Source organism: Phodopus roborovskii, unplaced genomic scaffold, assembly GCF_943737965.1.
Source record: "Phodopus roborovskii unplaced genomic scaffold, PHOROB, whole genome shotgun sequence".
In the NCBI taxonomy this organism is placed as follows: Eukaryota; Metazoa; Chordata; class Mammalia; order Rodentia; family Cricetidae; genus Phodopus; species Phodopus roborovskii.
In genome coordinates, this window is record NW_026126558.1 from 23,241,942 (window position 1) to 23,268,081 (window position 26,140).

The 26,140-nt window shown below is 43.8% G+C and overlaps 2 protein-coding genes across 3 annotated transcripts in view; both read left to right on the forward strand.

Moving 5' to 3' along the window:
- The first annotated feature begins 8,602 nt into the window (after positions 1 to 8,602).
- On the forward strand, positions 8,603 to 13,945 carry Agrp (agouti related neuropeptide). Its single transcript, XM_051201562.1, has 5 exons — positions 8,603 to 8,765; positions 12,912 to 13,033; positions 13,148 to 13,279; positions 13,436 to 13,518; positions 13,708 to 13,945. Exons 3-5 carry the CDS (start codon positions 13,150 to 13,152, stop codon positions 13,888 to 13,890), a joined length of 396 nt encoding a protein of 131 aa, XP_051057519.1. The 5' UTR covers positions 8,603 to 8,765; positions 12,912 to 13,033; positions 13,148 to 13,149; the 3' UTR covers positions 13,891 to 13,945.
- Positions 13,946 to 14,573: 628 nt separating this feature from the next.
- The window catches only part of Atp6v0d1 (ATPase H+ transporting V0 subunit d1), a 42,074-nt gene continuing 30,507 nt past the window's right edge, over positions 14,574 to 26,140 (forward strand). Inside the window, exon 1 of one of the 2 annotated variants that reach the window (XM_051201693.1) lies at positions 14,574 to 14,827. In XM_051201693.1, the coding sequence (XP_051057650.1) occupies positions 14,698 to 14,827 (130 nt within the window). In that variant the 5' untranslated portion in view covers positions 14,574 to 14,697. The remainder of the gene's footprint in view (positions 14,828 to 26,140) is intronic. The other variant, XM_051201692.1, reaches the window with a different exon arrangement.

Genomic DNA, 26,140 nt, shown 5'->3' on the forward strand with positions numbered 1-26,140 from the left:
CAGCTTTTGCTAAAGCCTTGGGGAGAAGGACTCTTGCCTCTAGACCACCTACCTTCCTCTCTGCATCCCACCTTTAAAGATCCCATTCCTTTCTAATCCACAGGATTTCACCTTTAACAATTAGTGGGAAAACTGTGCCCATTGTCTTATTGTGCCCCGAGAGAGCCCTAGTGGCAGATGAAGCCAAATGAAGCCTAAGGCTAGAAGTGGAACAGTAGCTGCTGGCACTGCTCCTGCCTGAAAGCTGGTGTTTGCCACCTGATACATTGATGGGACCCAAGCAGAGGTATGAGTCTGCCAAGCCCAGAATGTGATTGAACTGGTGTGAAGGCTTGTATGACCCAGGGTCAATCTCACCTTCTTTTCTCCAGTAGCTCTGGGACATTGCAAAACAGAACAGTGATTGCAGATCCTTCATTTTGGTGAGGACTAGCCAGTCCTGCTGTACTTGCTATGATCACTCTTAGATCCCTGACCACTGGTTCCTACCCTGTTGCCCATATTTGATTCAGGCTCAAACTGGCTTCCATGTGGGCATGAACCTGACAATTTCTGAAACTCATCTAAGTAAAATGCCTGTCTCCTTCAGGTCAGGGTATATAAAATCTCTGATAAATAATCAATAAGAGAAACATATTTACAGAATGCCATCTCCCATCATCTCCTCTTTTCTATCTAAATAAAATAAGGGCTCCAACTTTAACCTAGTAAAATATATAACAAAACAGTTATCAAATAAGAACCACAGTTAACAATATTTAGTCCATTAACATTATTGGGAATTAAAGAAAATATTCTATCATCTATCCTATCTTTGTGAGTCTAAAGTCTTATATGTAACTTATCTTTAATCCTAACTAATGAAAACTATTACCTATCTGTCTTCAACTCCACCAAAGACCACAGAATGATAATATATAAATTCTAGAAATGACAGAGACAACTTGCTGCCTGGCCAGTCACCCGAAGTTCTTCTATAATGTTCCATCTTTACCCTATAGGCCTTAATGTGTCTGGCAGACTCCTCAGCAAAGAAGGAAATTTAAAACTGTCTGCCTGTATTGGCCGTCTGTCAGTCATTTTTCTGTTTCCTGCAGACTGTCTGGCAGACTCTTCCATGAGGCAGAAACCCTGTAGCACTGTCCATCTTGTTTCAGCAGTCATTTTCCTGTGGGTCCTGCATGTCTATTTTATAAAGCATACAGTTAAACGGTCTAGACAAGAGCAATAGCTTGCTAAAATGGCTAGTCTTGCCATATTGGAGATAAACTCTATAACGAGTTTCTTCAATGTCCATCTTCCTTTGTGACGCAGGTGGTATTGCCAAGAGCAGTTATACCTCACTGTTAAGAAAAACCCTAAACCATTTTAAATACCATATTCTGTAGGTATTTGAAAGGTTTGAAGAATACCTATCCAATTGAAATATATCTCTGTATATCTAGAAAACCAAACCAACCTAACAATAAGCTTTGACTATCATAGGTAACTATCTGCAATCTGTACTTAATTATATATTACATTTTTAACTTTAAAAAGAGATTGGTTGTAATCATTAACCATTTATAACCAACCCCATTTAAATTAAAACAAACATTTATAGACAATATTTGGGAATGTTTAAAACAGAGCTAGACAATAAGAAGCTCTAGCTAGCCATTGGCCAACAGCTTTATAAGTAATTGAGTCTCTATGTGTTATTTTGGGACTGATGAGGCTCTGGGACCAGGCTGGCGGGAAAGTGCTCATAACACTGATATGTTCTGGTGATTGAGAGGAGGACATGGTAAGAAGAGAAACCCTTTTAAAGTAGATCTCAGGCACTGAAGCCCTCAGGCTTTAGGCCAGAGTATTAGAGTTACTGTGATAAAGGGGATGGGCAGTTAAACCGGAAGCAGAAGCCTAGGAAATCATGCTTGGGGAGGATCAGGTAAGATTCTAAAACCAGCATTGATTTATTTTCAGAAATGTCATAAACCTTGCATTCACTCAGGTTCTGAGAGACAAAGGCCTATCCCTGCTAATCAACAGGGTGACACTGTTGAGGGTTTTATCCTTGGATGCAGAGATAGCAACCAAAACATAGCTTTCTACTGTATCAGTTTTTGATCAGAGTTCCTTCCTCAAATTTGCTGTGATCGCTATTCTTGGTTGTCAACTTGACTACATCTGGGATTAACTAAAACCCCAAAAATGGAGGGCACACCTGTGAGGGATTATGCTTTGTTTGAAATAAGAAGATCTATTTCTAACTGGATCTTTGAGGTAGGAACACACACCTTTAATCCAGATCTAACCTGGGCCATGCCTTCTGCTGGAAGCCTATATAAGAACATGGAAGAAGGAAGCTCTTGCTCGTTGTGGGCTTGCTTTCACTTTGCTGGCGAATCCACTCCTTCACTGACATTAGAGCCCACTTCTTCAGGATTCCAGTGAACACTGGAGACCAGCTCAGAAATCCAGCCTCATGGACTGAGTAACTACTAGATTCTTGGACTTTCCATTCATAGCTAACCACTGTTGGATTAGCTGGACTACAATAACATATATGTGTTAACGTATATGCATATATACATGGAGAGAGAGAGAGAGAGGGAGAGAGATTCAATTCCATAAATTCTCTTACTTTAGAGAACTCTGACTTCAACCTTCAACCCCAAGGACCTCAGGCAAGGGAGGGGATCTGAGAAGGCCCAGGCAGTGGAAGGAATCTGGTCCAGTTCCTGGTCCAGTTCCGCTGACATCTGCTTCCTTGCTGAGTCATGCAAACTTTTCTGTAAAATGAGACTATCATCAGCTAGGCTGCCAGGCTCAGAGACTGTTGTTGTCAAGGCTCCTTTCTTTATTGTCTACAATTATTTCCTTGTCCTAGGCCTTCAAGAACTGATGAGAAATACTTGCTGAATCCACCATCTCTCAAAGAATGACTTCTTTAATCATAACAACTCGAAAGGATCTCTGTGAGTTCGAGGCCAGCCTGGTCTACAGAGCGAATTCCAGGGCAGGCAGGACTAAACAGAGAGACTCTTGTCTCAAAGGAAAAAAAAAAAAAAAAACAACCCACAAAAAAAAAAAAAAAAAAAACCCAAAAAACAAAACAGAAAATAAAATGGAGTGGGGCATGAGGTGCCATCTTCAGTCTTTGCATTAATGCAGGTTATATAACAAATCTGTGGGATGGGACTACATACAAAGCAGTGATGAATTTGGGAAGGCTACAATGGAGGAGTTTTTAACTGCATTTGGAACCTCCCTGGTGGGTCATAGCCCTTTCCAGCTCATTCCTTTTCTAGATTTCCCCAAACACATGATACATGCTAGGCTATGACCTAAGGGAGGAAGGCATTTTGTGTGCTAACATCCACTCTGGCTGTGAAGGTGTTTTTTGATTCCTAACATTACAGCCCTGCCTGACTCTGAGAACAGGTCTGCTCAACTGAGTTATAGGAGAGCCCGGCAAAGATGCCAGAGCAAATGCCCTTGAATTATTCTTTTTAAAGGACTATAAATAATTAGCAAGAATGGCATATGTTGTCCTCAGGTGACATTAAAGGAATTTGGAGAGTTGAGTCCTAAGATCTCGGATGCAGATGGAGGCTACACATAGAAGAAAAGGGAGCTAGTGATGTGGGGAGGTTGTAGAAAAAAGAAGTAGAAGACTTTCTCCATACACAAAAGGTCCATAAAATAGGCTCAAGGATTCAAGAAATGTGCTGCCATGGAGTTCCAGAAAACAGTCAACCTTTCACCTGACCCAGAGCACAGAGGTTGCAGAAACAGACCATCTATCTGAATTATCTCCCACCCCAAAGTTTTAAAAACCACTTTATACAAAAAGCAGTCCATAGGACTGTCTTCACCAGACCCTCCACCTCCCTACTCAACAGCTATAAACCTCCAATAATGGGCTGTTTTCTTGTAGCCCTTGGATACTGAGCTGCTCCAGGTTTAGTGACAACAACCTCTCAGACCAATACAGATCTGATCTTGCCATTTAGAGGCAGGACTGAGTCTTTATCCCTTCATTTTCTGTCACTGACTTTTTATAGAAGGTATTTTAGAAAAGGAAATGGGTTGAAAGACGTAGGATGATCCTTACACAGGAATCCCTGGGTTATTTACCCAAGCACAGGCAGCTGGTAGATGATATTCAAACTCTAAAAGGAGTGGGGTCTAGCTTCAGGGAACTTTTGACTTAGGCTCAACTCTTCAAGTTTGAATGTGGGTTGGCCTGTGGTCAGGTGGTCTGTGTGTTTCATGGATAGTGCACAGAACCTGTCTTTATGTATACTGAAGTGGATGGCCCCCTTAGAGAAAGAAGCCCATGCACGTGTATGAAGCTTTTGGATTGTGAAGGCTGAGTTATGCCCAACTGAGCATCTCTAAGGATTCATGTAAATCTAGGAGCCCCAAGAGACTCAAAGTCCTTGCATTCCAGCCTCAGCTCTTGCATGAAGTTTGTTTCCTTTACCTCAGGCTCCCATAAGTCCTAAGGATCTGTGTCACCTCTATCAGGCATGGTCCACAGTAGGCACTCAGTGAATACATCATGAATGAAGAATTCCTGTGCTTGTGATACCTGCAGCAGACACTCCTCACTCATTGACACATAGGTCTTATGTGAGGAAGTTGTTAGGCTTTGCAGGTACAAAGTGGAGCAAGGGTTCTTAAAGTTCAGCCACATCAAAGTCTCCTAGAATGTCTGTTAAAACGGGGGCAATGGTGGGAACTGGAGATAGCTCAATTAGTAGTGTTTGCTCTTCTCCCATGGGGACTTGAGTTTGATCCTCAGGCTCCACATAAAAAGCCAGGCACAGTGGCTTATGTTTATAATCTCTAGAGCTCACTGGTCAGCTACCCTAGCCTAACTGATGAACCCAGCATTCTAGTAAAAGACTGTAGGCCTTGAATTCAACAGAGATCTGGAGACAGGATTATGAATTCCAGGTCAGTATGGGTTACACAGTAAGACCATGTCACAAAAAAAGGCTGGAAGCCAATAGTATGGCTCAGGCAGTAAGGACACTTACTGTCAAGTCTGACTACTTGAGTTGGTTCTCCTGGACCCATATGGTAGAAGGAGAGAAATGACTCTTGAAAGTTGTCCTCTGACTGAGGCAGCAAGTACAGGGTCAGCATAGGTCTGCACCAGGTCCTCTACATATAGATTAATAGCTTTCAGCTTATTTTTTTTTTTGAGACAGGGTTTCTCTGTGTAGCTTTGGAACCTGTTTTAGAACTCACTTTGTAGACCAAGCTGGCCTTGAACTCACAGAGATCCACTTGCCTCTGCCTCCTGAGTGCCCCACTTCAGTTTAGGATTTTTTTTGGAACTCTTGAATGTGTGAACTAATGGGTCTCTGATTTTTGTGTCTTCTCAAGGGGTCTTTTCCTTCTTTTGGGTGGTCTTGTTCAGCCAGGCTGTGATAGATTTGTTTTATCTCATTATATTTTATTGTGTCATGTTTGGTTGTTATCTCTTAGAAGCCTGCTCTTTTCTAATAAGAATCAGAAAGAGAGGGGAGAGGGGAAGTAGGAGGAACATGGAGGAGTAGAGGGAGGAGAAATGTAATCAGGATATATTTTATGAGAAAAGAATCTTTTTTTTCCCCCACAAGACAGGGTTTCTCTATGTGACAGCCCTGGCTATCCTGGAATTCACTTTGTAGACCAGGCTGGCCTTGAACTCACAGAGATTTGCCTGCCTCTGCCTACCCAGTACTGGGATCAAAGGTGTGTACCACCATGCCCAGCTCATGAATCCATTTTCAATAAAAAGAGAGAAAAATTTGTCTTTTGACCCCTTTTATGTGCACCATGGACATATATACACTGTTTTCCAACCAACACAAATAAGTAAATAAGTGTAATAAAATATTTACATTACTTTAGATTTATTTTTCATTTTATGTGTATGAATGTTTTGCTTGTGTACCATTTCTATTGGAGCCTTTGGAACCGGAGCTACAGATGGTTGTGGGTGCTGGGGAATGGAACCTAGGTTCTCTGCAAGACAGCAAGTGCTCTTAACTGCTAAGCCATCTCTCCAGCTCTAATCAAACATTTAAAAAACAAAACCAAAGCCGAGTGGTGGTGGCTCATGCCATTAATCATAGCACTGGGGAGGCAGAGGCAGAAGGGTAATACAAGTTTCTCTACAGAAAAACTCTGTCTCAAAAAATAAATAAATACATAAATAAAAATTTAAAAACAAAACTAAAAGCTGAGTATGGTGGCACATACCTAAATGCCTGCACTTGGGAGGCTGTGGCAGGAGGGTAATGCAAGTTTGAGGTCATCCTGGACTACATAACGAGTTCTAGGCCAGCCTAAACTACAGCCCAAGTACCCGTATCAAAAATTAACAAGAATCTCAGAGAACTAGTAGTAGTAGAGGTGCTTTTCACTGCTATAATAAAATACCTGGAGCAGGACACTTATGGGGAAAAAAGTTTAGTTGTATATAATGGTGCAGCTATAATCTCAGTACTTGAGAAGTGGAGGCAGGAGGATCAGGAGTGCAAGACAGTAGCAGCTACATGACAGTAGCTTGTCATTGATAGCTACTGAAGACAGAGTTACTTTTCTTCACGGGTGTCACATGCATTCAGGCAGCACTAATTGGACTTTGGGTTATTAAAAAACACTTTTGAGGGAGACTTGTTAGGGAAGTTCCAGTGGTGTTCAAGGGGAATGAGAGGGTGGATACATGTTGCATATATGTATGAAGCTCTAAAAGAATAAATAAAAATTCTATTAAAAACCAGAAGGCTTATTTAGCTCACCATTTTAAAGGCTGAAGAGACTGTGTGGCAAATCACAGACCTGGCAAGAGTCCAGTGACAGATGGCTGGAGTACAGGCTGGGCTACACAGTCACTTCTCCAATATGTAAGGATTCAGGCATTATGCTGGCCTGCCCCTGTCATCTGACAGAAGGCACTCAGGGATTACCCTGGTTAGCCCAGGGTTCCATGGTTGCATAGTCTGCACACAAGTGCAAAGGACCCCTTTAAAAAAAAAAAGACACCTGTCCACTATGCTCTCTTTCCTGCTGTTCCCCTGGGGCAGACAGGACTTTTCCTCTCCCTCTTCTCTTCTGTCCTCTGTGTCCCTATGTCTCTGTGTCTCTCTACATCTTTTCTCCCCCCCCCCCCCCATTTCCCTTTAACTTCTCCCTTAAGCTCTGTCTGCCTGGCATGTTTGTTCCCCACCTCGGTTGACCTCACCAGCCATGGAATCCACCAAGATTCACCTTGAGCTTTATCATAACACAATAGGCAATAGAGAGCTGAGTGAAGCAGAGCCTGTTCCTTTTCTAAGAAACCTATGGCAAGGAATTTACAAGATCTTGGAAGATAGTTCCTCAGTGACCTAAGCCTCCAACTAGGTCGGTCTTAAAGGTTCTACTACCCCTCAGTGCTGCCCTCTGGGGATTAAACCACAAGAATGTGGGTTGGGGAGGGACACAAACTACTAGCACTAAGGAAAGCAGGACACATTAGAAAGGCAGAAAATACATTTTTGTTAACTAAATTTTTTTCTTAAAATATTTTTTCACAATAAAAAAGAAAGGCAGAAGATTCTAATTGTTAAAAAAAAATTGAATCAAAAATTGAATTGATGCTGGGTGTGGTGGCATACACCTTTTATCACAGCTCTTGGGAGGCTGAGAGGCAGGCAGATCTCTATGAGTTCAAGGCTAACAAGAGATATATGGTGAGACTCTGTTTCAAAAAATAAAATAAAATGGAGTCAGGTATGGTGGTTGCATGCCTTTAATTCAGGCACTCGGGAAGAAGAGGCAGGAGGATCTCTGAGTTCCAGGTCAGCCAGGGCTACATAAAGACCCTGTCACCAAATAAATAAAAATAAAATAAATTGAATTGAATTGAATCAAAGATTGCTTATTTGGGAAAATACAGGTAGAGGCTGGGGAGTTGACTCAGTGGTTAGAACACTTGTTGTACAAGTCTGGGGACCAAAGTTTAGATGCTAGAACTCATATAAATGCCAAGTTCCCATGACAGTCCACTTGTAATTTCAGTGCTTGGAAGGCAGAGACATGGGATCCACAGAGCAATCTGGCTAGCTAAACTAGTGTGTGGGTAAGCTGTGGGTTCAGTTGAGAGACTGCCTCAATGAATAAGGTGAAGGGTGATTAAGGAGGGGTTCAACCTTGGGCCTCCATGGACACCTGCACACCTGCATACATAAACAGAAAAGTTCCTCTACCTCTATCAGTCCATTGATCTATCATAGATCGATCGATAGATATAGATATATGTATACATAGAGAATTAGGACAAGAAATTCAGGCCATGTTTAGGGCAACACTGGAGGACAAAGGGGATTGGAGTGGTAAAGGGTATAAATAAATTTATTTCCTTCTCTGGAGTGTACTAGCACTTATGGATGATACTGGTTTCTATGGCAGGTTGTCTGACCCCATGAATACTCACAGAAGTTGTACAATGGAGTGATGGCTACAGATGATTGTTGATGACTCACTAGCTGAACCTTGGAGGATGGCTGGCTTCCCAGTTACAGTTGAAAGAGAAAAAGTCAACTATTTATTGGGCTGGGCTTTTGGGAAGGAACCAGGTTAGAGACAAGAGTATGAGTTAAGCAGTGTTAACCAGACTGATTGGTAAACAGTGTGTCAGTTATGAATCTAAGAAACTTATACTGTCCCAGCCCTCCTTAACTCCTACTCAAGTTTCATGACCAAAGAAAGGTCTCCTCCCCTAGGAAGCCTTCCTTGAGGTATGTGGCTAAACTGGCCCAACAAGTCCTTGAATGTTCTTGAGCCAAAGTACTTAGCCTATTTAAGTTTGTTTGCTTTGAGACAGGGTCTCTCTCTCTCTATAGTCCTCACTGTTCAGGCTGGCCATGAACTCACAGAGAGATCTGCCTGCCTCTGCCTCCTGGGGTTAAAGGCACACCTAGACAGACACTTAGCTTTTTTTTTTTTTTTTTTTTTAAAGAGCTCTGGTGGTTTTATTAAAGGAAGGCTTTTCTGGCTTACTACTTCTCACCAGTCTGTTCTGGCATGCTTCTAATAATATCAGAGTCACCTGGGTCAATGATAGCCAGTGTGCATACTCTGTAGTATTTTCCACGTGCTGTGCCCAATTCAATGTTATTGCCACTGTAGTGATGGACACCGGTTTTAGCCAACATGGCATAGTATTCTATTTCAGATTTCCTCAAAGCCGGGCAGTTGTTGGCAAGGATAACCAACTTCGCTTTGCCCTGTCTGGTCATCTTGAGAGTCTGTTTGTATCCCAGCACGTATTTCCCACTTTTCATAACAAGCTGGAGCCTAGAGTTGATGGACTCGAGGGACTTTTTCGTCTTCTTTGCGGCCACCCTCTTCCTGCCTTAGGTGCAGGACAGCCCCCAACCAAGAGCAGCCGCCAAGATGGCCGGGGAGCGAGAAAAGGCAGCTTTTTTTTTTTTTTTTTTTTTTTTTTAAACCAGCATTTTATACTGTAGCCTAGGTTGGCCTCTAAGTCTTGACCCCTCTCCTACTTGCAGGATTACAGGCATGTGCCACTGCACATGACTTATGTCACTATTTTTTTTAAAGTTGACATTTGTAGGGAAACATTTTCTTTCCTTTCTTCCTTCCTTCCTTCCTTCCTTCCTTCCTTCCTTTCTTTCTTTCTTTCTTTCTTTTCCCAAGACTTGGTTTCTCTGTAGCTGGCTGGCCTCAAACTCACAAAGATCTGCCTCCTGAGTACTGGGACTAAAGGCGTGCATCACCACACCTGGTCCATCTAAATGTTCTATATTTCGTTTTTTTTCAAATTATTTACAGTCAATATACAATTTTCATTTGTCATTTAGGAAGCTATTGTAAAGATAATTCTTTTACCTAATGGCAAACAACAGCTACGGCAATTATTTTGGATCTCCACACTGGATGAATTCTATTCCTGGAGACAGTTCCTTCTGTATTTCTTGGATAACATCCTGTTATTTCTGCAGTGTCTGCTGGACCCCAATGCATCAGGAGACCTGACATTTGCTTCCTTTAGAATGCTGTGAAGTCAGAGAAGAGTTTGATAGTCGTCCTGCTGATCCCAAAGCTTCTGAGGCCCCACGTTTAGGATTGTCTCTTTTGCCAGAGAACTTTGTTAATGTAGCATGTGGCTTTGTTAACTGAGTGTCCCTGCTGGTGGACATCATTTTGCTGCCTATCACCTATCTCACTGTATTTTGATGTCTGGGTCTCTTCCACTGGACCTGACCAGGGTCATGGATTAACCCATAAGCACCATGGCCCTTATCTGCCACTGCCCAATGGGCTGATACACTGGTACACATACTGCCAGGTGAAGACAGCTGACCTTCAGAGTGGAAGGAGGCCCTAGTGGGGACATGAAGAGTTGTTCTGTGGATAGGTACTAAACAGATGTGGCCAAATTTCCAGATCCCTCATCTCAGCAATCCTCCTGCCTTAGTCTCCAAAGTGTTGTGATTATAAGGTGCTTCAGCTCATTGGTGCATTTTTCCAATTCACAAGCTGCCCCTGCTTAACCTCTTCAGCCAGAATCTCCAGTAATAGAGACTGAAGAAAAGATCTGGGAGCCAGGCAGTGGTGGTACACTTCTTTAATCCCAGCACTTAGGAGGCAGAGGCAAGTAGATCTATGGGGCAAGTTCCAGGACAGCCAGGGTTACATAGAAAAAAACCCCTATTTCAAGAACAAAACAAAACCAATAAATATGGTCTGGAGCGATGGCTCAGCGGTTAAGAGCACTGGCTGCTTTCCAGAGGTCCTGAGTTCAATTCCCAGCAACCACATGGTGGCTCCCAACTATTTATAGTGGGATCTGATGCCCACTTCAGGCATACATGTGTACAGCACTCATACATAAATAAATCTTAAAATAAATAAACAAACAGACAAGATCTAGGAAAGCATCTCATGTTCACTTCATGTACTGCTGTTCTTGAGCTCCAAGGGATGTAGCCAGTATACAGCTCTACTTTTTCCTGTCATTCCAGAGAGGACAAAGTCCTGAAGTGGGGCACCAAACTTTCAGATCAGTTTACAAACAGGTTTCACTGGCAGGCCTACTCAGTGTCAGGCTCATCAGTGACTGCCTACACTATTCTCAGGGGAGAAAAAAAGGGCTGCCCCTTGCTGTCCTAAAGGGTAAGTGCAGGGACTACTCCCCTAAAGGGGCATTCTCCAGATCCTCATGCCTCCAACCTGGGGAAGAGAAAGTAGATCCTGAGTTTTGAGGAATGTACCCTGAGTCACCTGCAGGAGAACACAATGCCAGCCAGACCCTAGCTATCAATGTCTGTCTGTGCATGGGATGCTATAGGCCCATCCTCTGCAGAGCACCTCCTTGAACCCAGACATTAACTGACATGGACTCTAGGTGAAGGCTGCCAAAGAGCACTCTGTAGTTTTCACTCCTGGTGAGAGGATTTTCTCAGGCAACCACCAATGAGAAGAGTCCATATGTGCTAGGCTTTGGTGGCACACGTCTTTAATCCCAGTGCTTGGGAGGCAGAGGCAGACAGATCTCTGTGAGTTTGAGACCAGCCTGGTCTACAAAGAAAGTCCCACGACAGGCTCCAAAGCTACACAGAGAAACCCTACCTTGAAAAAACAATTTAAAAAAAGAAAAAGAAGAGTCCATATGAATATGCCTTACAATTCTTTCAGCTTTTCTTTTTGTACTGGGGTCTCCAAGATGATTCATCCTGTATTCCTTTTCCAAATGGACATGTGAATAATTTTTTAAAATTAATAATATAGGTGATTTGCCTGAATATATGTCTGTGTGAGGGTGTTGGATCCTGGAGTTATATATAGACAGTTGTGCCAACTCTCCAGTCTCATGAAAAAAAAAAAAAAAAAAAAAAAAAGCCCACCAAGGGGCTAAAGAGTTGTCTCAGAGGTTAAGAACATTTGATGCTTCTGCAGAGGACCCAGGTTCAGTTCCTATCTATCACCTATATGGTGGTTCACAACATCCATAACTCCAGGTCCAGGGTATCCAAAAACTATTCTGACCTCCTTGGGCACCAGGCATGCACATGGTGCACATACATACATGCATACAAAAACAACATAAAAAATCCTACCAACTGAGGTGGCGAATGCCTTTAATCCCAGCACTTAAGAGGTAGAGGCAGGTGGATTTCTGTGAGTTGGAGGCCAGCCTGATCTTACATGGTAAGACTCTGACTCAAAAACAAAACAAAACAAACAAACAAACAAAGGGTCCTGTGGGGCCTGCTACATTCACAAATGGGCAGCCCTCACCATGTACCCAAGCTGATGAGACTGGCGTGGGCAGAGGCCTGACAATACAGGGAGGAAGGGAGCTGCATTAACACTAATGAAGCAGGCGGGCTGAAAGCTTTTTACTCTGAAGCCGGGTGCCCACCCTGGGAACAGTTCGTTCTGTTCCCTTGGTTTACAGAAACCCTAGGTGGAAAGGGGCTTAGGGACAGGAACACGATTAGGGGGTCTTAAAGAAGGGAAAGATGAGGTAGGGAGGGAGAGTGTGGTTTTAGCTGGGAGAGCTTTTTTTGACCTGTCTTCCAAAGAAAGCTTGGGTCTAGTTTTTTACTCCACTCCTGGCTGGTGACACTCACTGGCCCTTTGGTGCCCTTGATCAAAGTTCCTGGAAGCAAAGGAAACAACATGCCCATAAAGAATCTAAGTGAACATCTGTGGGGCCAGAAATTAAATTAAGATCACAGGGCCGCCTGCCTCATTATTACTAATGGTTCTAGCCTGACCCATCCCTAGGTTCTGGTCTTATGGAAATTTTAGGGTCTGGACACCCTATTTTGTTCCAAAAATTTAATTGGTTCTTAGAGACTTATGCCAATGGTTCAGGTTCTAGGGAGAAAGCCAAACTGTGTCCCATTTTTCAGGGAGGGCCCCTCATGCCCTGGCTGCAGGAAGAGGTCACGTGTGGGCCCTTTATTAGACCCTGCTATATAAGCTCAGGGCACAAGTGGCCAGCAACTCTCCTGGCAAGGATCAGCAAGCAAAGGTAAGTGCAAAGGTTAGACAGGAATTCTGACTTTTTGGGATTATCTCTCTTGGCATTTGTAGGGTATTCCAAGGATGAGGGGAGACTAAAAGGGGGCTTTTCCTGCTGAGCCAGGCATGCTGACTGTAATGCTGCTGAGCTGCACCCTGCTGCTGGCACTGCCTCCCACGCTGGGGGTCCAGATGGGCCTGGCACCCCTGGAAGGCATCAGAAGGCCTGACCAGGCCCTGTTCCCAGAGTTCCCAGGTGAGGATGGTCAGGTTGGGGATGTGTGGGCTGAGGACAATTGCTGGTCACAAATCTGCCTGTGTGGATTAAGCCCTCATTCCCGAATTCCAATCCCAACCCTGGAGGTGCGCACTTGGGGCATGGTGGGTATGGCCCTCACATCCTCTGTCCCAGGTCTAAGTCTGAATGGCCGGAAGCGTGCAACTGCAGGCGGAACAGAAGAGGCTCTGCTGCAGAAGGCAGAAGCGTTGGCGGAGGTAACTCTTCAGGGAAAGGGATAAAGTAGTAGGTATCAAATACTATCCTCTCTCCCCACTTCCGGACCATCCAACCTGGGCAGAACTGTAGACCTTCCCTGCCCCACACTCCACTGTCATTCTACTGGGATGGGGTGGGAGAGTTTCCTGAAACTGCGGTCAAATGTTCTTGTTCCTCTATGAATACAGGTGCTAGATCCACAGAATCGCGAGTCTCGTTCTCCGCGTCGCTGTGTAAGGCTGCATGAGTCCTGCCTGGGACAGCAAGTACCTTGCTGCGACCCGTGTGCCACGTGCTACTGCCGCTTCTTCAACGCCTTTTGCTACTGCCGCAAGCTGGGTACTGCCACGAATCTCTGCAGCCGCACCTAGTCAACGGATATAGGCAAAGGCAGGGTCGCGAATAAAGGACGGCACCAACCCTAAAGCTGTGGTTATTTTGAATGTGGCTGTCGAAGGGTTGTTGGTCTCACTGGAGGGTAGGGGGCGTCGTAATGTCGCAACTATACACACTACAACTATAACCTAACCTCAGGGTCTAGGCTACTCCATCCTTTGAGCCACGTATATCGGCGATTTTTAAGGCACCAGGACCCTATGGGGAAAGCAGGAGTCCACATGCCAGTCCCAGAGAATCTAGAGAAACAAATGCAGGGAAAGCGGGCACAGCACAGCTTACGGGGGTGTAAAATCTAGCTGGTGGCTTAACATTGGTTTCAAACCACCACCTCCCTTCTCTGGACCTCGGTTTCCATCTGGTATGGGACAGCCTCGTCAGCATAAGGAAGAGCACACACGCTCACCTTTACCTGGTTGGCTCCAACAGCGCCTGACAGAAGCGCCTAACTCGGGAAAACTAAATTGAGGGCGCCGCGGGAATCCTGCGGGTATTAGCACCACCACGCGGTGGTTGATTTGCTCTGCGCTAGGCGCCGAAGGCCCGCCTCGCCTTAGTGCGCAGGCGCCTAGAGGAGGGCTCGCGCGCCAGGCTACCCGGAAGCTGGATACATTTAAGAGCCAGCCCCGCTGTGGTCACGTGAGACGCTTTGCGTCACCTGACGCACTTGACAGCCCTCTGCGGGCGCCTTGTCAGCTGATCTCGAAGTCGGGTTGCGTGCGGGCTGATCAGGGCTCTCTGTTCCCGCCGCCCCCGCCGCCCCCGCCGCTCCCGCCGCAGCCATGTCGTTCTTCCCGGAGCTTTATTTCAACGTGGACAATGGCTACTTGGAGGGATTAGTGCGCGGCCTGAAGGCCGGGGTGCTCAGCCAGGCGGACTACCTCAATCTGGTGCAGTGCGAGACTCTGGAGGGTGAGCCGCGGGTCCGGGCTGTCTGGGCCTTGAAAGGCCGGAATGGAGGCCGCTCTGAGCCGGGAACTCGGAAACTGAGGGTCTTGAAGGCTTGCGAGGCCTCTGGGAATCCGCGAGCAGATGGCGGGCATGGCAGAAGGGAGTCTACCTGTAGTTACTGCTCTACGCGGGCCCAGACATAAACAAGACTTTAAAAAACCGCAGTGGTTTGCCTTTGCTTAGGTTGCCTCTAACCTCGTTGAGCTAATCCTGTAATTTAGAAGGATGAGCCCCTGAGGATTGATTAGCCGGCTCGAAATGCCCTACAAGTTTCTTCACCCTGGCCCAACCCAGGGCCTGTCGGGTGGCAATGCATAGGGAAGTTAGGTGGAAAAGCCTTTCCCCTCCCCCAACGTCTTTGGAATCATTGTGTTTTGGTGTTGGACTGGGGGTTGAGCCTTCCTGGGGAATTGCTAAGACAGTTTGGTGAGAGGTTGTCCTCCCAACTATGAACCGCTGGCTGTGCAGTGTCTTCCAGATGGAATGTTTGGGAAAGCAAGAGGGTAGCCCTGTAAATCCGAAGTTCGTGCACAAGTATTTGGCCTTAACTTCCAACCACCCCTCAGCGAGTGGCAATGCTTGTTGGGACAATAGTTTCTTACACAAGAGTGACAGAAGTTCCTTTCATAACACTATATCTAGAATAGCGGTTCTCAACGTGTGTATCGTAATCCCCCCTTGGGGTCACAGGGGTCGCCTAGAACCATAAGAAAACACAGATATTTACATTACGATTCCATAACAATAGCAATGAAAATAATTTTATGATTGGGTGGTCACCACAACATAAGGAACTGTATTTAAAGGATCGAAGCATTAGGAAGATTGAGAACCACTACTCTAAATTTAATAAGATGACTTTCAGGCCCATCTGTAGCAAAATTACTAAATTAGAGATGTCCCTAATTCCAGCCCCTCCAGCCTGGTGGTAGTGAAGGATGGGGATGTGAGTTCCCATTTCTTAGTTCTAAATGTTCCTTTGAAGAAAGGTACAGACTGTGAGATGGCCACAGTGCTACTTTGTGTAAAACACTTAGCCCAGCACCAAGAACCCAGTAAGGGCTAAAGACAAAAGTCTGAATTCAGTAAATGTTAGCTTATATTGTCTGTTATAATTTGCTGTTAACTTGCTGCTCTCTCTGCTGCCTTCGGCATACATAAGCATTGCCCCACTATTGCCGTCCTTTTTTTCTTTCTTTTTCCTCACTACTATATTTGAGCCTTGTAGATACTTGGAAAGCGGTCTAACCACTGAACTGTAGTCCCAGCCCTTTCTGTTGTTCTGTTTTCAAGACGGGTAGCCCTGTCTGTCCAGGAACCTACTCTGTAGACCAGGCTGGCCTCAAACTCAGAGATCTGTTTGCCTTTGCCTCCCAAGTGCTGTGATTAAAGGTGTGTACCACCACTTCCTGACTTCCAGCCCTCTTTTTTCTTTTTCTTTTGAGATTGGGCCTCTCTAAGTTACAGTGGCTGGCTTGTACGCTGTAGCCTAGGCTGGCTTTGATATTGTGACCCTCCTTAGCCTTCTAAGTAGTTGGAATTGTCTTTGTATTTTTGTGTTTATTTTAAAAAATTATGTGCATTGTATGCTCATGTGAGTTTGGGTACCATTGAGGGCCAGAGAAAGAGTTGCAGATGACTGTGAACCATGTGAGTGCTGGGAATTGAGCCTAGGTTCTCTGGAAGAGCAGCCAGTGCTGTTAATTGAGGCACCATCTCTTCAGCCCTTTGTTTGTTTGTTTGGGGACAAGGTCTCACTCTCTACCCAGGCTGGCTTAGAATTTACCATATAAGGCTTGACAAGAGTTAGCAGCAATCCTCCCAAATGCTGAGTTTACAGGTGTGAGTTACCACACTTGGCTGCCTACCTCAAATTTGAAACTCTGGCACTAGTCGACTAGAATGTTGTCTTACCCATTCAATCATAACTCCTGTGCTATTTGTTATTGATACTTTCCTAGAAATTTCTTGACTTGTGTTTGGTATTGCAGGGACTTTGTATTTTGGAGATGCACAGGACTTTAAGGGCAGTACATAATCAGAATCAGGGAAGAGGGCCAGTGAGATAGTTCAGCAGGTAAGACACTTGCTGCCAAGCCAGATGACCTGAGTTCAACCCTTAGGACCCAAAAATGGAAAACGCAACTCCCACAGGTTGTCTTCGACCTCCACAGCATGACACTTTTTGGTTGTTTTGAGACAGGGTTTTTCTGTATATCCCTGGCTGTCCTGGAGCTCACTTTGTAGACCAGGATGGCCTCTAACTCAAAGATCTGCCTGTCTCTGCTTCTTAAGGGCTGGGTTTAAAGGCATAATTACCTTGGTCAGGCTCAGAGTGGTGCTTGAGCTAGAGATATGCCTCAGCAGTTAAGAGCATCGGGTGCTCTTCCAGAGGACCCAGGTTCAATTCCTAGTACCCTCATGACTCACTGGAGTTTGTAACTCTAATAATCCCAGAGGATCCAGTACCTTCTTCTGGGCTAATATGGGCACTGCATCTACATGGTGTACAAACATACATGCAGGCAAACACCCACACACATAAAATAACATGAAAAATTTAAAAAGCAGGAATAGTAACCAAATCTCCATTTGTCTTTTGCACAAAGGCTCTATGTGAATTTTGAAGTTAATACTGAAAGCCTGGGCTTTAGGCTTCTGTTGGTAGATGTTATTGCCTTCCCCATCTTCAAGGGTAAGAGGGGAAAAGATGAGAAGTGAGGAAACCAAAGAAACTTGGGAGTCTCTGTAAAATCTTTTCTTGGGAGGAGGGTAGTTCAAGACATGTAGCTCTGGCTGTTCTGGAACGCACAGAGATCCCCTTGCCTCTGCCTCCTAAGTGCTGGGATTAAAGTTATACTCCCCAGTAAAAGCTTCAGGAATGCTTTGGGGTGATAAGAGATTGTAAAGAGACTGTTTCAGGTATTGGGCAGTTTCCAGAAGGCAGAGGACAGGACTAGGGTGTTTGCAAGACAGTTTTTAAGTGAAAGACAGGTGCAATGATGTGCAATATGTCTGTAATCCGACAATCAAGAAGATTGGAGAATCATGAGTTCAAGACAGGCTTGAGATCCTGACTCAAAAAGCAAAATAGAACAGAAAATATATGGCAAGTATAACACCCAAGCCTCCTAGATTCCACTCCAGCAGTGTATCTGCCCTATTGATCCCCCTTCTGATAGAATTGTCTAAGATGTCCAATGCCCATATATTCCATATTGTACATCTGTCTCTTCTGGAGTATGAAGAACTAGGTGGTGGTGGTGGCAGTGCATGCCTTTAATCCCAACACTTGGGAGGCAGAGGCAGCCAGTGCTCTGTGAGTTCAGAACAGGTCAAGTTCTAGGACAGCCAGGGCTACACGAAAAAATCCCGTCTCAAAAAAAAAAAAAAAAAAAAAAAAAAAAAAAAAAAAAGAAAGAAAACAGGAAGCAAAAAACAAAATGGTGATTATGTTAAACTGTATTCTTTTTAAGCAGGTGTGAGGACCTGAATTCAATTCCCTAGAACCCATGTAAAGCCAGGCATGTTAGTGTATGTCTGTAATCTTGGTGCTCCTATGGGGAGATGGAAGGCAGAGACAGGAGACTCTCCAGGGATTTGCAGGCTACCTAGCCTGTTTTACTTAGTAACAAGCAACAAGAATCTTTGACTCAGTCTGGTGGTGGTGGTGCACACCTTTGATACCAGCACTCTGGAGGCAAAGGCAGGCAGATATCTGTGAATTCAAGGACAGGCTGGTCTACAGAGCTAGTTCCAGGACAGCCAGGGCTACACAAAGAAACCCTGTCTCCAGTGGGGTGGGAGTTGGGAGGGGGGATCCACTGAATCAAATAGTGAAACGTGAGGACTGATACCTAAGGTTGTCCATTGACTCCTCTGGGCATGCAATAGCAAGTGTTTAACTGCACTCATACGTAAACATGGAGACACACAAACATCTGAGAATTTAAATGAAGGAGTTTTGGCTTACGGCTTCAGAAGCTTCAGTACATGTTCAACCGGCTCCATTGTTTCTGGGCCTGTGGTGAGGAAGACCATTAAGGACAGGGAGAACTTGTGCTGCTTACCTTATGGTGGTCAGGAAACAAAAGAGAGTCAAAGGAAGAGACCATGGCTGAGTACAGCCTCATGTCCTCATCAACCTACTTCCAGTTAGTCCCCACTTACTTTCCTTAAAAAAAAAAAAACAAAAACAATTTATTTAACTTTATTTTATGTGCATTGATATGAAGATCACCTGGAACTAGAGTTACAGACAGTTGTGAGCTGCCAGGTGGGTGCTGGGAATTGAACCCCGGGTCCTCTGGAAGAGCAGCCAGTGCTCCAAACTGCTGAGCCATCTCTGCAGCTCCCAGTCCCCACTTTCTAACGCCTCCAAAATAGTTTTACTAGCTAGAGATCAGGTAACCAACATATGAACCTGTGAGGGGGTATTTCATATTCAAGCAGTAACTAATACTCTAATTCTGTTTTCTTCTACAATTGCTTGTGTGAATAGTTCTATGCCTGGAAACATTTGTTTGTTTTTGAGACAAGGTATGTAGCCCTGGCTGTTCTGGAACTCTCTTTGTAGACCAGACTGGCCTCAAACTTGCAAGATTTGCTTTCTTTTCTCCTGAGTGCTGGAATTAAAGGTGTGCACCATTGTGCCTGGCAGTGGGAGCTTTTAATTATCAGCTATTTGGTTACTCTGAAATACAGTCTATATAGGGTACATTAGGATTATTGGGTCCCACATTCACTGGCTTTTAAAATAGTGAATTCTTGCCAGGCAGTGGTGGCACTTGCCTTTAGTCCCAGCACTTGGGAGGCAGGGCAGCAGGCATATCTATGTGAGTTTGAGGCAAACTTGGTCTACAGAGTGAGTGCCAGGACAGACTCCAAAGCTACACAGAGAAACTCTGTCTCAAAAACCAAAACAAACAAACAAAAAAAAAAAAAAAAAAAAAAAAAAAAAACAAAACCAAAAAAAATTGGCTTAGGGATGTAACTAAAATTGATAGTGGTTGCCTAGTATGTACAAAACTCTGAGTTTGGTTCCCAGAACCCCCAAAACAGGATATAATGGCATATATCTATATATCAGCACTGCAGAGATGAAGTTAGGAAAATCAGAGGTTCTAGATTGTGAATTCAAGTCCAGCCTAGGATGTATGAGATCCTTTTTCAGAAGTGAATGAATGAATGAGTCCTTGAGCATTATTCAAAGATAACTAATGAGATTTGGTTATCATAACACTAATGAAGGCCTTATAGAGGATATCTCAGCTGGTAAAAGTGCTTGCCACGTGCATTGGTTAGTTTTTATGTTAATTTGACACGAGAGGACGAAGCCCCAGTTAAGAAAATGCCTATGTCAGATACTGGGCTACAGGCAACAAGGTTGTAGGGTATTTTCTTAATTAGTGATTGATGTGGGAGGGCCCAGTCTATTGTGGGTACAGGTGGGTACAGGCACCTCTGGGCTGGTGCTCCTGTGTTCTATAAGAAAGCAAGTTGAGCAAGCCAGAGGGAGGAAGCCGGTAAGCAGCACAGGAGCTTCTGCAGCTCCTGTCCCTAGGTTCCTGCCCTGTGTGAGTTCCTGTCCTGACTTTCTTTGATGATGAACAGTTATATGGAAGCATAAGCCAAATAAACCCTTTCTTCCCCAGGTTACTCTGTCATGTTGTTTTATCACAGCAATAGGAATCTTAAGACATCACACAGACATGAGTACCTGAGTTCAGCTCCCCAGTATCCACATAAAAGCAAGATTCACAGTGAACTTTGTAACCCCAGTGCTTGGGGGCCATAGAGGAGATAAGTAGACCCTGGTCCTTTCTGGCCAACCAGTCTAGCCAATTGGTGAGCTTCAGGTTCAGTAAGAATCTCAAAAAAAAAAAAAAAAAAAAAAAAAAAAGATGGAGAGTGGCTAAAGAAGACACCTGTCATTAATCTCTGTTTTCTACATGTATACATATCCACATGAACACACACATACACAAAATAACACACTAATGAATCTTATTTTTTTTAACATTTTTTTTATTTTTTACGTTCCAATGCTAGTTCCCCCTTCTTCCTCTCCTCCCCCTCCCCACCCACTTCCCTCTCACCCCACATCTTAACTGCTCCTCAGAGAAGGTAAGGCCTTCCCTAGGAAGTCTAAGTATGTTCCATCATCTCCTTGAGGCAGGACCAAGGCACCTCCCACCTCCCCCAAACCCCTGTGTCTAAGCTGAGCAAAGAATCTCCATATAGAATGGGCTCCACTAAGTAAGTTTGTGCATTAGTGTTAGATCTTGGACCCATTGCCATTGGCCTCTTATATTGTCCCAGCCACACCATTGTCACCTATATTAAGGGAGTCTAGTTCCATCTTAACACAGCTTCCCCATTTGTCAGACTGGAGTCAGTGATCTCTCACTAGTTCGGGTCAGTTGATTTCTGTGGGTTTCCCCACCATGGTCTTGACTCCTTTGTTCATATTATCGCTCCTCCCTCACTTTGATTGTACTCCAGGAGCTTGGCCCAATGGTCAGTTGTGGATTTCTACATATGCTTCCATCTGTTTCTGCAAGAGAGTTCTAGCTTCTCTGGGGTTGTGGATTGTAGGCTGGGTATCTTTTGCTTTATGTCTGGTACCCACTTATGAGTAAGTACTTACTATATTTATCTTTCTGGTTCTGGGTTACCTCACTCAGGATGTTTTTTTTCTAGTTATTTATGTCATTTACCAGAAAATTTTAAGATGTCATTGTTTCTTACTGCTGAGTAGTACTCCATTGTGTAAGAGTACCACATTTTCTTTATCCATTCATCTAGGATCTTTATCCAAATATCTAGGATGTTTCCAAGATCTGGCTATTACAAATAATGTTGCTATGAACATAGTTGAACAAATGTCCTTGATGGTGACTGTGCCTTCTTCAGGTATACACCCAAAAGTGGTATTGCAGGACCTTGAAGTAGGTTGATCCCTAATTTTCTGAGAAATCTCCATACTGATGTCCACAGCAACTGTGCCTTATGCACATCCTTACCACCCGAGATGTCAATTTTAATCACATATGAACGTTTCCTGGAATTATAGCCATGATTTTTTTCAAGAGACATAGTTTTGTTTATTGGAAAATAATATTTAGAGATGACAAACTGAATCATAGGAGTTCTTATTGCTGCTAGGCCAGTCATAGGTTTTCCTCTGGTAATTTAGTGTTCTTGTCATCCAGAAACTTGGAAAATGCAGAAAAGCAAATGGCTTTCTGGATTATGCTGTACATTGTCCTAATGACTACTGCAATGCAAGTTTTCTAATCCAGAATGGAGGTTTTACGTGACATTTGGGCCAGTTGGGGCATTTCCTTCCTGTTGTCAAATATGAACAGATGAGAAGAATAGCTCTATAGTCTTCTCAACTTCCATATGAACTAAAATGTCCTGAGGACAGTTTTTTCACAGCCAGTGAATTAGCTGCTTGGTGCTGTGGTTGAATCCCTCACATAAAATGTTGTACTAGGCTGGGCAGTGGTGGGTCAGGCCATTAGTCCCAGCACTCGGGAGGCAGAGGCAGGGCAGGTGGATCTCTCTGAGTTTGAGACCAGCCTGATCTACAGAGCAATTTCCAGGATAGGCTCAAAAGCTACAGAGAAACCCTGTCTCGAAAAACTTTAAAAAAAATTATATTTAAAAAAAATTATATATATATATATATATATATATATACATACACACACATACATACATACACACACACACACACACTATCTGGGTTTGTGTGTCAACTTGACACAAGCTAGAATCATCAGAGAGGAAGGATCCTCAGCTGAGGAAATGCCACCATGAGCTCCAACTGTAGGGCATTTTCTCAATTAGTGATCAATGTGGGAGAGCCTAGTGCTTTGTGAGAAGAGCCACATCCCTGGGCTGTTGTCCTGGGTTCTATAAGAAAGCAAGCCAGGAAGCTGCATCCCACTATGGCCTCTGCATCAGCTCCTGCCTCCAGATTCCTGCCGTGTTTGAGTACCTTTAGAGATGAACAGTGATAAGGAAGGGTAAACTGAATAAACCCTTTCCTCCCCAATCTGCTTTTTGGTCATGGTGTTGGTTGCAGCAATAGAAACCCTAACTAAGATGTGCTTCTTATTTTTCAGAATACCTGTTTTCTAGTATTTGTGTGTGTGTGTGTGTGTGTGTGTGTGTGTGTGTGAGATATGTGTGTTTATGCAGATGTATACATACATGCATGTGGGTATGCATGCACATGTATGTGCTTGTGTGTGTGTGTGTGTGTGTGTGTTTCAAGTTAGTTTCTCTGTGTATCGCCAGCTGTCCTGGAACTTGCTCTTTTCTTTAGACCAGGTTGGCCGAAAACTCAGAAATCTGCTTGTTTTTGCTTCTTGGTGCTGGGATTAAAGCCATGAGCTACTGCACCTGGCTCAGGTGTCTTTTTTATTGGTCTCCACCTTAGCTTTTGAGACAGGATCTCTCACTGTGGTACTCATCACTGTGGCTAGGCTGGCTAACTAATGAACTCTGTCTCCACCTGCCAAGTTCTGGGGTTACATACAGATTCTGTGACTCCATGCTTAGATTTGTTTTTTGGTATGGGTATTTCAAGACAGGGTTCCTCTGTGTAGCTTTGGAGCCTGTCGTGGCACTTGCTCAGTAGACCATGCTGGCCTTGAACCCACAGAAATCCGCCTACCTCTGCCTTCCAAGTGCTGGGATTAAAGGTAAGTGCCACCTGGCTCAGATTTGTTTTTTAATGGTGGTGCTGGCAGTCTAAACTCAGATCTTGTGCTTGCACCACAGGCACTTTACCAACTGGTCTATCACTATAACCACTCAATAGTACTGTGATTCCTCTTTGCTCTGTGTAATTTTCTCTTTACATTTCCTTCTGTAGTTTAACATTATTTCATAAGAGATAGTCTAATGTGAAGAAACACTGGAAATCTAGGCTGAGCTTCTCTATTCAGCATTTTTTATGAAACTGAAGGTATAGATGTTGATGTTGTCTTTCATTAGTTGCATGTCATTTGGCATTGATTAATTGTGGGATGGCTAGGAATGTGTCTAAAAGTTAAACATAGATCAACTCTTGAAAGATACAAAAGCCAGAGGACCTTGAGTTGAGAGTATGGGAAAGTAAAACTATTAAACTTGACTTTTAAAAGTAACTGTAATTGGAAAGTAGGCTGGTGATAGAGGCTACTTTAGAGTAGAAAAAACAATCTGAACTCTTTTTTAAAGATGTATTTTATTATTTTACGTGTATGAGTGTTTTGCTTGAATGTATGTCTGTGTACCATGTGCATACCTGGTTCCCTTAGAGGTCAGGAGAGAATGTTGGATCCTCTAACAGTGCTTGTGAGCTGCCATGTGGATGCTGGGAATTAAACTCAGTTCCTCTTCAAGAGCAGTAAGTGATCTTAACTGCTGAATCCATTCTTCAGCCCCAGTCTGTAGGTTCTTATAGTCATCCAAAGAGAGGTGATGATAACTTATGCTCAGACATTGGCTGGGAATACTGTAGGGGGATTTTAGGAAGAGCATAAGATATGGGGACTGAGCAAGAAAGAATGAAGGAGGGAAAAATGTTGAATGTGTGGTAGTGCTCACCTGTAATCCCAGCACTTGGGATTCAGAAAGCAGGGGTATCAGGAGTTCAAAGTCATGCTCAGCTAGATAGCAATTTTGAGGCCAGCTTGAACTATATGAGACTCTATCTAAAAAAAGAAAGAAAAAGGAAGCAAATAAGGAATTAAGGTTGGTGTGGGTTAGGTAAGTGTGTAGATGACAGAATGAAATGATGACAGCATGTACAAGAAAGTTGGGAGTGGGATGAAGAAACTATACTGTTAAGTGGCCAAAGGCATCTTCCTTTGAGACAGATAACCCCAAGAGAAGACCTGAAAGTGAAGGTGATGGTGAGTCGCAAACATGGCCATGAGCTTTATAGGAAGAACTTTCATGTGGTTTTATCATTCAGAAGTCATGAATGACCTTCATGAGAACAGAAGTAGGAAGTGGTAGAAGCTAATGAAAGTGGGTTGGCAGAGATGCTAAATAGATATAATAGATCTCATTCATGAATAAATCCTAGTTTAACCACTCACTGGCTTTGTGACCTTGAGCAAGTGATTTATCCTTGACTGTGAAGTGGAAACAGGATCCCTTAGCTGGTGGTTGGCTCCAGTGGTTCATTTCTGTTCTCACAAGGCTATGATAGAAAGGTCACTTGGTGAACTTAGGAGTTTAAGACCAACCTGGGCAACATAGTGACACCATCTTTACAAAGGAAGGTGAACATGTCATAAAAATATCATCACATAGGCTTCACTTAGGGCAGGTGTGCCTAAGATGCTAAGCATTCAAAGCAGCATTGAATGCCCAGTAGGCAGGGGATACTTTGAGTATTTGGGAAGAATATGTGCCTTCCTTCCTGCCTTTTTTTTTTTTTTTTTTTTTTTTTTGAGATAGGGTTTCTCTGTAGCCCTGGTTGTCTAGGAACTCGTTCTGTAACCTAGGCTGACCTTGAACTCACAAAGATATGCCTACCTCTGCTTCCCAAGTGCTGGGTTTAAAGATGCTCACCACCACCTACACTTGGTATATACTTTACACTTTAAATGGGCACATTATATGGTAAATGAGTTAATCTCAATGAAGCCGTTACAAAAACAAAGAACAAAACCTAGTTGAGTTGAGAAAGTGGGAAGAACACCTTAGGGAGAATTAGAGACATTAGACACTACAGAGTATCAGAGGAGGTTTGCAGTTAGGAGTAGAACACATGAAGTATGTACAGGACCTGTGTCTGGATAGATATTCTGCTGGTGTGTGGAAGACCATGCATACCTCAGAAGTATGTATGGGTCAAGAGGAATGAGAGTTACAGTTTTTTAAAAAGGGGGAGATAATTAGCTTTGGTTAAAGTCAGTGTGTAGGAAATGTCTTAAGAGTTGATGGGGAGCTGGAGAGATGGCTCAGTGGTTAAGAGCACTGGCTATTCTTCCAGAAGTCCTGAGTTCAGTTCCCAGCTACTACATAGTTCACAGCCATCAATAATGGGTTTTGATCCTCTCTTCTGGCATAAAGGTATACGTGCAGATGGAGCATTCATACATAAAATCAATAAATTTTTATTTATTTATTTTTGGTTTTTTGAGGTAGGGTTTCTCTGTGTGACAGCCATGGCTGTCCTAGAACTCCCTTTGTAGACCAGGCTGGTTTCAAACTCGATGAAATTCACCTATCTCTGCCTCCCAAGTGCTGGGATTAAAGGTG

Coding starts and splice junctions, on each gene's coding strand:
- Agrp (XM_051201562.1), top strand. CDS start 13,150: ATGCTGACTGTAATGCTGCTGAGCTGCACCCTGCTGCTGGCACTGCCT. Junction 13,280..13,435: donor CCTGTTCCCAGAGTTCCCAG/GTGAGGATGGTC, acceptor CCTCTGTCCCAG/GTCTAAGTCTGAATGGCCGG. Junction 13,519..13,707: donor AGGCAGAAGCGTTGGCGGAG/GTAACTCTTCAG, acceptor CTATGAATACAG/GTGCTAGATCCACAGAATCG.